At 35.2% G+C, this 12,062-nt stretch overlaps 1 protein-coding gene across 2 annotated transcripts in view; it reads right to left on the reverse strand.

The window, feature by feature from the left end:
- Positions 1 to 12,062, reverse strand: part of EDIL3 (EGF like and discoidin domains 3) — a 272,911-nt gene that overhangs the window by 153,579 nt on the left and 107,270 nt on the right. Inside the window, exon 3 of one of the 2 annotated variants that reach the window (XM_085213567.1) lies at positions 5,033 to 5,062. The exons of the other annotated variant lie outside the window; for it this stretch is intronic. Within the exon in view, the coding sequence (XP_085069693.1) occupies positions 5,033 to 5,062 (30 nt within the window). The remainder of the gene's footprint in view (positions 1 to 5,032; positions 5,063 to 12,062) is intronic. 2 annotated transcript variants of the gene reach the window in all.

Genomic DNA, 12,062 nt, shown 5'->3' on the forward strand with positions numbered 1-12,062 from the left:
ATATTTTATATAAATAGAATATAAACACTCAAATGCCAGTAACCTATAACAGAAGACTTAAACCAATGACAACGAAATCAAGGAATGTATTCACTTATTATGTCAAAAGGGTAGATATTTATTATTTCATTCAAAGGCATAGTGTAAATATAAGTGAACAATGTGAGGCATGTTGAGCTGCACTACCTTTCATCTTGTCTTGGAAAAATTACTCTTTAATGTCTGTAGAAGCAATTCCAGACTCCTTTATGAAAGGAAGGAATATATTATTAAGTCATGGAAAACATTTCTGAGATGCAAAAATAGAAGAAAAAAAATCTGCAAGAGACAAGGCTTTCCTAGTTTGCTTTCACAGGATGCATGAGCTTCTGTGACAGTAAAACTGTTCAACTGATCAAAAACGCAAAATAACTTGAACAGATCTGTAGAACTAGCTCAAAAGAGAGTGTTCAAATGTCTATGATAATTAAAAATCAAAAATATTTAGGTAGAATGGAATAAAAAGATCTGGATCAATGCTAAAGCAGAATCACTTTAAGAAAAACAGTCAGGATTGTTTTAAAAACTCCTTGTTCCTGCTTTTGTTAAACACCATGCAAAATATAAGCATGGTTCATCTTACAAGGAGTATGTTCAATGATCTGTAATTGCAGTTCACTGTTTGGATTGAAACATTCTGACACTGAATTGAAACTCTGAGAAATATCATTTTTAGAGACATACGGGGCATGTATTCACCCACAGCATTACTCAAATTCACGTTAGGGGCTACAACAGTCAAATTACAATTTTAGAAACTTAACTTCTTTGAGATTATTTGGGGAGACAAGGGATGCATTGTCAGAGAAATGAAACACTACCCCAAGAGCAGAGTAAGGGAAATAGTACTATCTTTCCCATTGATTAAACAGAAAAAAAAAAAAAAAAAAAAAAAAAATCTAGCCCTGATTCCAATCACTGTTCCATTAAAAGCTTATAGTGATCATAAAATGTTCCTACAAAGTTTATAATTTTCATAAAAGCAGTTTATGAGTTGCAATTTATCCTACAGCTTGTTTTTTTATGAATCACAGAATTACAGAATTATAGAATGGCTTGGGTTGAAAGGGGCCATAAAGACCATCTAGCTCCAACCCTCTGCTGTGGGCAGAGTTGCCAAGTAAAGGCATGTTTTGGAAAACTAGTAATACGTTATGTGCTACCCTCTAATTAATCTTTTCATCTTTCCATTCCTGCAACTGCTATAGTTTAACACAGACTTTTATCACAGAGTGTTTAGGCAGCAGTTCTAAGGTACTTCCAATGATTCTGAACTCTGAGAAACTTCTGTGCCTTGCAGATGGAAGTGCTTGCTAACCTCCCTGTGACAATACCAGATCAGCACTGGAATTCAGAGATTTATTACATGGTGCTCAGATACATATTATGAACTGAATGATGTGTACTGCTGTTCTGGGAAAAGAACAAAATCTGGTAGCTGCAAAAACTCTGCTTCCTGCCCATAAAAGCACATGTTCCTTTCAAGATGAACACATCCCCCAGAAACGTAAGTGGAAGACTCCAGGTGATAGATGGGGCTTTGGTTACAGTTTCTACTTATTTTTCATCACTGCACCACTGCATCTTTCAAACAATAACTGCCTTCCTACCAGAAGGAAGGAATATCTGTTTTAAGCAGAGCATGAGGCTTTGTAAAAATCAATACAATCTGAGAACTAAGTTGTATTGGAACAATCACGTAAGAATTCATTAATCTTTTATATTCAAAACAATGTCGTCCAGTCATATATTAAAACAAAATCAATAGAAGCTATAAATTAAAAGCATCTGATGAACAAGTATTGCTTATTAAATTTGAAGATATAAATACTATTCAGTTAAAGAACAATTACATTTTACTCATAAAATTTTTCTTAGGAAAAGCTGCATGAGTAATATTTTTATAACATGAGTTTAACTTCATTTTCCCAAGCATATTACTACACATAAAACTATATGCCTCCTCTTAATGCAGCTGGCTGCTTTTGATTTTGTTTTCGTTAAGAATAAGATAGCGCATTTCACTGACACCTCTGGGTTGTACTTTCGCTACAGCTGCTTTATGCTCTGGCAAACTTGTGAGCCTAAATGAACCTTGCAAAGACAGTCGGTTTACTATGCACTGACAGTTAAAAGGACTACTCAGATACTATGCACTGAAATGCTTTGCTGAGGTTGATTCAAAATAAGATACGTACAACTTTGCAGATAATGATTTTTACTATCTTACAGAATTTCTAAGAATTAACTTCTATGCTTTTATATAGCCTATTTTATTTAGTGACATTTCATGAATATAGACACTTGGATTATACTCTGGTAGTATCTAGAAGAAAAGCTTAAGACCTAAAGCTTATTTCTCAAAGAAGAGATCAGAATTGTTTTCACAAGGTCAGATTTTTTAAAGTGGAAATTCTTATCTGAATAGGAAAAAACATGATTCTGCATTTGGAAAATTCCAGTCAAATGAAATCCCACAAAAACCTTCAAATTCATCACAGTTTTTCTAAAGAAATTAATTATTTCAAAAATAATTCATGAAGAATCTAATGATGTGAAGTATCTGTGTCCTACAACCAGATTAAATAACAAGAAGTGTTTCTATTACATTAAGCCAGTGTGTTTTTGCAGGTATTTAGTCATGCTCCATTGTAACATAATTTCTAAGAAGCTGGAATTTGTTTGCACAAATGTTTATAAATATGTGTTTTGCCTCACACTGTAAATCTACCATGTAGAATATATGCCAGAGGCATTTGCTCATCTGTCCAATTCAGAGAACAAAAACATTCCGGTACTGTTTATCTGTATATTTCCAGCTTTTGATTTGTCTGTGTGGGAATAACAATCTGTGCTGCTGTAACAGTGCAGCTCCCACACATACACTCTTACTGCTAACAGCACGGCATAACTAACACGAAAAGATCACCAGTGTTTCTATTAAGAGTTTTCATACAGAAAGTTACACTACTATAGCTATTACTGTACAAATAATTGCGGTACATTTTTTGGATGTCAAAAAACCTTGAAACAGTGAAAACAATAGTAATACAAACAATCACTGAATATTAGGTGCAGCTCATTCAACCAGCCACAGTTAAGTAAATTATTTAAGTTTTAGACATACATTACAAAGCCTTGGTGAAAGTATTTTTAATAACAATTGTGTAAAAATTTTACGGAGAATGGGTGCATTCAAGAAGATTAAGAATGCTTAGGAATATTAACTCATTCATTGTAAATTTTTGTGTGAGCTCTACTGAACAGAGAATTAGGTGGAGAAATAACCAAAACACTGATACAGGGTGCAGTAAAAAAAGTTAGAAGTAGTTACACACAAACCACTTAAATGAATATAAAAGCAAACAAGCTTTTATACAAACACAGCTCTGCTGTGTCACCCGAAGTTGCAGGGATTCCAGAAGATGTGAATACATAACTTGTAGGATTCTGTCCAACTACTGAAAATCATTTTCAGCTAATGCGTCTAATTAGTTTGGCCAATTCATGGATATGGGCTGTCACCAAAATCTATAGTAGCGTTAAAAATGTGAAGGAAGGTCTGTCTTTACGAGGTCCTCCATTGGTTGCAATAGGAATGATTATTAATGCACAGCCACAAGTCCATGGACAATGCATTCACATATACCTCAAATGTCTCTCTACAAAACGTACATGCTTAAATCCATTCCATGAGGGGAATACAAGGTGCTCTTCTTTCATCCTTACTTAAAATAAAAAGGGACAGGTGAGCACCCATGTATTTTTTCCTCTTGCAATTGACTCTTTTATTGAAGTATTTTCCATGCAAATTTGAAGACAAGTTTCTCAGATGCGTTTAATTAAGTCTTACGCATCCCAAAGCTCTTCCTTTCTGTTTCAACATGGCCTTCCTCATCTCAGTCATGCTTTTTTTCTATTCTGCTATTATCTTATATTGAAAGTTCCCTTTTGATTTTCCTCTTTTCAGTGCTATCCTTAACTAGTCTACTCATCTCACACTTTACTTTCGTCTTTGTTCTGAGTCCTTTCATTTATTATTCTTCACCACATCCTAATTACTTATATTGCTCCCAAGTTGTAGGTTAGTGTTGTAAACAGTTAGCATTCTATCCTTCATTGCTATCTTCCTTTCTTTCTTCACTTTTCTTACCTTTTCGCCTTTGGCACTCTGGAGACCTTGACTTCTTTTAACAAGCCACTATAAAGTGACTCCCTATTCATTTGATGTTTTAGCTCTCTGAGTTTATATAACCCAATGCCATTTCAAATATGTTAATCTGTTTAGCAGCATTCTTCTTCGGTATGTCTTCTTTTCTTTAAATACTCCCAAGCTAATGGATTGCCATTTAATTAGAAATAGTTAATCTCTGGAATAGCATAAGCACTATGTGTTTGCATCTCTTGGGGTGCTTCTAAACTAATTTTTATGACTGTGTTGTTATCTCTTCTCACTACTTGGCAGTCTGTCAATGGAAATAAAAGTTCACTGAGCTACCTATCCAGGCCACAGTTTGCCAAATGTTTATTTTGAGCAGTATGCTTCTGCACCCTCTGCCCTTCCCTGCTTTCACTCCTTGCTCCCAAGCAGTGCTGTCAGTCATGAAGCTGGCTGAGGTTTACCAGTATAAAGCCAAATTAATAACTAACAAAAGCACTGATATTTTTGAACTTCTGATCACTTCTGACCTTGTCTGTTGTCTTAAGGTCCATACAGAAGCTCAGAATTACTAAGGAAGGAACAAGTGACAGGGAAGATTTTGAACTACTACTGGAAAAAATGTTCACCAAATTTTATCTTCCAGTGACTCTGAATTGAAGAAAATATGGCCAAGAAGAAAGAGACACAAAAGAAAAGAAAATGACACTAATAAGGATATTAAACACATGTTATGTATAACATAAGGCTGGTTAATATATATATGTATATTTTAAAAGGCAGCTCTTAAGTAATGGTCACCTTGATGTATATGTAATGATAAAATACTCATACCTGCTGAAGTTGGTTCCTCTTCAATGGAGGCTGTGCAAATGGGGAGAGTGGGGATGGGGCAGGGTTGGTGGGAGGAAGAGAAGGGAGGGAGAGAGAAAAAAAAAAAGAGAGATGAAGAAATCCAAATTGTGCTAGTTGTTATATTATTTACTTTTCCTTACTATATCAACAATATAACACTATGAAAACTGTTCATGTAGTTTGATAACCTGAGTGAAGTTGACGTTAAAAATGGTGTAGTTCTAAAAGTGAAGACTTCTAAAACATGGCTGTGGGATCAGTGTTTTGGTTAGCTAACAAAGACTGCTAGATGACACAGAAACATTTTTTTTTGCATCTCTCCATCATCTAACGCATATGTATCCAGTAATGGTACAGTGACCTTGAAATTATAGTTGAGAAATTTTTTAATTTTGCTTGTTTGTTTTTTCTTACAGAATGATGGAGTGCTCATTTGATTCTCCAGTCTGTTTGTCGTCTGAGACAAGCACTAACATGCATCTTGCAGAACTTTTCCCTTTTTGTGACAGGTAACCATCAAATTGCCTTAAACTACCACCAGAAAGAACCTGTGAACTACTGACTATCTACTACACATATTCAAATAAAAGACATATTCACAGTAAAAGTGTATTTTAGAAGTACACCAGTGACTTAGTTCCTCCTCTTCTTGCAGTCAGTATGTTTTATATACACAAGCATCATAAAAACAGTCTTCTCACAGTCTTGAGAAGTTTTCAATGACAGAGAAAGCAACAGTCAAACATTTCTCATCTCTAAAAGCACCATGAGGCCTGAGAGTCTATATCCCTATAAATGTGATATAGACTCTCTTAAGATACTAAACAAATCTACCCTATCACATTTTGTCTCTTTTAAACACTCTCTTCTGTCATCAGTTTAAATGTAAGCAGCTTCTGTTTGATTTATTGTAGAATCAGTTCCATACAAACATTCCAAAGAAACCCTCTTTTCTGCCAGCTTACTCATTTCCTAGCAGATTGTGAGGACAAAGTTCCTACAACTGTAGAAGCACCCTGGCATACTGATGGATGGCCTCAGAGCTTGCATATGGCACAGATGAAGATTTCAAACATTTTCTCAAAGATCAGTACCGTTCTTTTTAAATAGACTTCTTTGCCTTCAATATTACTCCATGTGTTATGTTAAGACAAAAAATCTGTAGTGAAATTTCATCAGACATAAGAGACCCTGTGACAGTGAGTAGCTCATCACCAGACACCAACTGAGTTTGACACCAACCAATCTTGGCTAATTTAGTAAAATGTTCTGTAAGCAATTGTATGTTGCATTGACACTGGATACAACAGTTATTGCTAATTGCAAAATAGCATGGTGTCCTAGGGGCTGTCAAATCCAATTGATAGAAAATAATGAATTACAGTCTGTTGCGCCAGCCAACTATGCTGTCTCAGACTAAAGTTTCCTGAGGTAAATAGATGGTTTTTATTTCTACAAATTAGTGTTCAAATACATAAGTAGGCTACAACTCAGTGCTTTGCAAAGCATGTAACTCGAAGAGGCCTAAGCATGGTGCTTAACTGGTTAACCTCTTCTCTTTTCTGTTTTGTAACTCTTTTGTAACTCTTTTGTTACTCCTAATTTGATGTTTAGATGTCTACTTTGAAGCTAGACTAATCAACTATCAGGTGTATATAGACAAACGATCACACTAAGCTTTTAAATTTTACAATGACATTATTTTTATTATACACTTACTTAAGTAAAATGTGTTTGGAAGAGCAGAAGATTTAACAACAATAAAAGGAGGAAAAATACCAGCCTATTGTTTTTAAACTAGTAAGATACATCATTAGTTAAATAACATGACAGCTAACTGCATGAAAAGCAAATGAGTTTTTAAATCTTGAGAGAAAAATCAGAAGTAAATGAATAAACTACAATCTAAATAAAGTATGCTAATACTTCTTAGATTATCAATGGCAGAGAAGAAGACTAGACATGGTAAAAGCTCAGATATTAAATTCTGCAAATGACAAAAATCTACGTGATCTGCAAGTGGAATTAATGCTTGAGTAAAAAATAGTAAAAAACATTAGTGATGCTCCATTAAAACTGGTTAAACAAAACATTCAATTATACAAAGAATATTTAGTCCAGTAACAACTGTTTTTCAGAATGCTATTTGAGAATTATTTGTAGAATTGATTACTGGGATGAACACTAATATTAGCAATTCAAAACTAGATTCTGTTATGATCCTGATGGTTGTTTTGATGGGATCACTCTGCACTTAGGCACATATCTAAACAAAATAGGATAGCAGAATCTCAGCTGAAATAAATTATTCAGCCAAGAAAGTTAGACAATGTTACCTCTTTGCTTGTTGAATTATTTTTTACTATCTTACTGCTGTTGTAGGGTCTTTCAGGAGTAAACTATGTTCATTTCTTTTCCCCAGGAGCTGAATTCTCTTACAAATAACCATAACATGGCAGTTTCTTTTTTTTTTTTTTTTTCCTAGAAAAAAAAGTGCAGGACAATGAAAGTCTTTAAAATCTGAAGCCTAAATGAAGATCACATGCATTTTATGTATTTCACCTATTTAAGAAAGAATGCTGTAATCTTCAGTGAGACTAGAACTATTTAATATATATTGTAATTGACTAGTATATTTAAATCCAAGACCCTTCCTGTCTGAATCAACAGGTGTCAGCAATCAAAATTAATAAATGTAGCATAATGGCATGCTAAGTTACATGACAACAGGAGTTCAGAATTGCTCTTGTTAAAATCAAAAGACCTAATTCTAATTGATAGTAATGTATTTCTTGACCCTGGACAGGAAATAAAGATGTATAATAAAGAAACAGATGTTAAAATACAGTTATGAATTTGCTTGTACTTCAGGCACACTTCCTTTATAATCAAATTAAAAGTGCTGCATGTGGCAGGACTTCTTTCATGCCACACAGCTTAATAAACTACATTAAAAAGCAAAAAACAAAAAACAAAAAGAAATAAAACTTTCAATAATCTACTGAATACTCAAATAATAAACTATTTTTGCATTACCATACCATGTCAGATGCAATGTCAGCACTCTACTTTCTGATAGTTAAGTAAATGCACTAAATTACCAAGCCAAACGTTTCCTACACAATGCCTTTTTTCTTCCATCATCAGTGATTTAAAACTTGAAGTTATTTTGAACTCACTGTTTATGCAGTGAGTCAGCTCTACAGTAATTATTCATAATTTACTTCTTCACTTATTTCAGAGGTGTGGCTTATAAAGTCAGCTGGAATCACTTTGCCAGCCAGCTGGTTACTCACTGTGCTGGGCACAGAATCACAATCAGAAAAGTTTAGTCCCTCTTAGCACAGAGAAGCTGAGTATTTGACAAAGACTTTCCCAAACAGCTGCCATAGTGATGACAACAGTAGTACATGATCCTATGATAAAGCATCCTGCAGCTTTAAAGTGTTTTTAAAAATGTTTTCTTCTCCTTTTAATGCATTGAAGATAAAAAAGCAGCACTAACATTAGCTTTTAATTTGGAGAAAATCCCATGCACATTTGGGAAACCTCAGTTCTGTTTTTCTCAGAGGCAAATATTACTGCATGATATTAGTGGGGAATGAAAACAAGACACAGGGAGATTTGGAAAGCACATGTAAGGATACAGACACTCCAACATATAGGTGACTGAAGAGATTGTTTATATAGTTCCTGAGTAACTATGTCAGATTTCAGATTATTTCTGATGCAGTGGTAGAAAGCTTGACAAGTTTGGAAAATGTCTTTAAGCACAGGAAAGCTGAAGGAGGCAGAATCAGTATAACAGTGTACTGTATTACATTATAAATTAGTTTTGTGTTTACATTAAAGCTTGTCCAGTGTAAAGTATGTCCACCTTTAATGTGTAAAATTTATGAATCATATATAAAGCAATAGATTTAGATATATGATAGTATCTCTATAGAAAAAGTTATGCAACAGCTCTGTAAAATGGTACAAATAAACCACCTATGAATTGCAGAATCTGTGAGTAAACAACATTTTCTGAATGAAACTTCATCAATATTCCACTCAGCATTAAATGTCTGGTATGCAAGGCACTGCAATCTAATATGTCTGACTGAATCAGACATTAAGACTGTGATTTTAGTGATGCAGATATTTCACTAAAAGTATACACATATGCAGTCTGACTCTTCACTCATTTTCTAATTCTCAAACTCCAGGTCATTTTTCCATAAACAGGCTCAATTTTCTTCAGTACTGCAGGCATTACTGCCACAACAGATGTGGCAACCCATCTTTAAGTGAAGAGCTGGAAGATGCTGTATTTCCACCAAAGTCCGCACTGCACCCAACCACAGTCTCACTCTGTACCATCCAGTCAGGTTTAATCTGCAAATGGCATGCCAAGCAACTAAACCAACTCAGCTGGGAGTTACTGCAACAAGAGATAGAAGATGGGATGGGATGGGATGGGATGGGATGGGATGGGATGGGATGGGATGGGATGGGATGGGATTGGCTAGGATTAAGAAATACAAGGTGTAGAAATAGAAAAAAGTTGAAACGTTGTTGAGGGCACTATCCCAATATCCCTTGAACGCTGACAGGCATGGGGCATCCACCACTCTCTAAGTCTGTTCCCTGGTCTGACCACTTTCATGGAACAGAAATGTTTCCCAGTTCCCAGTTTGATTGTTCCCTGGCAACTCTGTCTTACTCCCAGCCTGTCATCGGTTCCCTGGAGCAAAGCCCAGCACCTCCCTCCACAGGGAACTACAAAGATCAATGATATTGCCACTATCCAGAAGATACTGTCTACAACTCTATATAATATCTACAAGATAACTGTCATCCCAAGTTATTAAAATGGAGGAGAAAACCCTAAGGAAAACAGAATTTTTCCAAGATGTATTTGTCTATCTGCATTTACATCCATTCATGGCACTGCTTGAAACAAAAATTAGTGAGCCTCCTACAACTGAGAGCAATGTTTATAGCACTGACAACAAGCACACAAACCTTGTGATGATGCTGTACTGAAGCTGGACCAGGTAATTGGTAAGACCAATTTTCAAGTTTTGCTGGTTTTATCTGAAGAGGGGCTTATAGGAAAGCTAGGGAGGGACTTTTTATAAGAGCATGTAGCAACAGGACAAGGGAAAAAGGCTTTAAACTGGAAGAGGGTGGATTTAGACTAGACATTAAGACGAAATTCTTCACTGTGAGGGTGGTGAGATACTGGAACAGGTTACCCAGCAAAGCTGTGGATGCCACACCCCTGCAGGTGTTCAAGGCCAGGCTGGATGGAGCCGTGAACAACCTGGTCAAGAGCGAGGTGTCCCTGCCTACAACAGTGGGGTTGGAAATAGATTATCTCAAAGGCCCCTTCCAACCCAAACCCAGTTCTATGATTATATAATTCCCTACCTGCACTTGCTCCTCTTTCTTTCACATGTCATTCAGAAACGCGAACTAATGATGTGATAGTTGGGGTTGTTATTGCTATCTTACACTCAGCAGTACTGAGCATTATCAATGAAATGTGCAGCATTCATTACCATACCTATATCAGACTGTTTTGCATCCTCTTTTAGTTTAAAAGTAGGACACCTTTCTTCTTCTTCTCTGCTAAATATGAGACTCCAGTTATATATTCTAGTTTAAAATATGGTTGGCAGTAAATCTGGAAAACACACCATTTATGACAGTCAAAGATACATCTGTTAGTGTAAGAGATTTCATGAAACAGTTTTACAGCAAGGTTGGGTTTGTTCTTTCACTGTATGCTCTTTTTCTGTCTAGTAAATGTAGTATTGGAATGACTGTACATCCTTTGGCAATCATAGGCCCTCGGGAATGGCAGTGCCTCCTTCTGCATTCAGTTGGCTAAGGTGTGTTTGCAGCTGGTCTAAAAAAAAAAAATCAAGAAGGAAGACACCAGGAAACTCACTAGTGCATGTAAGTGATCATCCACTACAAACTGACTAAACTATGACTGGATAACGGATGTTAATCAAAACCAATTCATTAGGAATCCCTGTTCCTATTAAATGCCTGTGCTATTTAATAAAGTAAATCTTCACTCTTCATAGTTTTACATCTACTAAGAACTACTAAATCTACTAAACATCTACTAAAACTAAACATCTACTAAAAACATCCCTATTCTTTCATTATTTTGTTTCAAGAAATAAATGTCTAAAAAAAATGGGTATCTTATCAAAATTTAAGATATTATCAAAACGTGGAATATTAACGTCTTCAAAAGAATAGAAAATACCAAGAGAAGTGCTTTTGTTTAAAAAATACATGTTTCAAAATATTTTTTGAATTTTTGCAGAATGAATTATGTATTTTTTTCGTAAGACAGTCAGTATTAGACAATGATTTTGGTGTTTCCTGTCCTTACATTTTCAACTTAGTAGACCAAGAAAGTCAATTCAGTGCCCACTGATGAATGCAGAGCCAAGTATCTGGCAGGATGCTCTGCTAAAGGAAAGCAGAATAAAAAGATTTGTTTTTAAAACAGTTAGTCACTTCTTAATTAGTTGCAGCTCTGCCAAGGTTTCAAATACTGCCAAAGGCACAACCGTACTTAAAGCTGTAATTCTGAAACCAGTAGTAGTCTGTCATGGCTTGAAATATCACACACAATTTTACATACACACACAAACACACATTGCCATATGCACTATTTCAATAAGATGTGCATGTTTCAAAGGAGTACAGAAAGTAACTAGAAAATATCCTAGTGCTTTTATGTACAAAACCAAGTGTACTCGAATAGCTCACTAAGAGCATAAATCAAGCTTCTGATTTTAATGACATTTATTGATTTCTGAAAAGGATATAAAATACAGTTGCGGTAAAGTATCTACCTCTTGGCATATGTTACACTTTTGAAAGCTGAAACTTATAAATGATGACTTCATAATTACACACAGAAATTTTCACTTTCCAAACCAAACAATTTCATGTTTTCACTTTTCAGACACTCAATTCAAGCTTCTTCCTTGGTTGT

The sequence above is a fragment of the Meleagris gallopavo genome, chromosome Z (assembly GCF_905368555.1).
Source record: "Meleagris gallopavo chromosome Z, MGAL_WU_HG_1.1, whole genome shotgun sequence".
Taxonomy (NCBI): domain Eukaryota; kingdom Metazoa; phylum Chordata; class Aves; order Galliformes; family Phasianidae; genus Meleagris; species Meleagris gallopavo.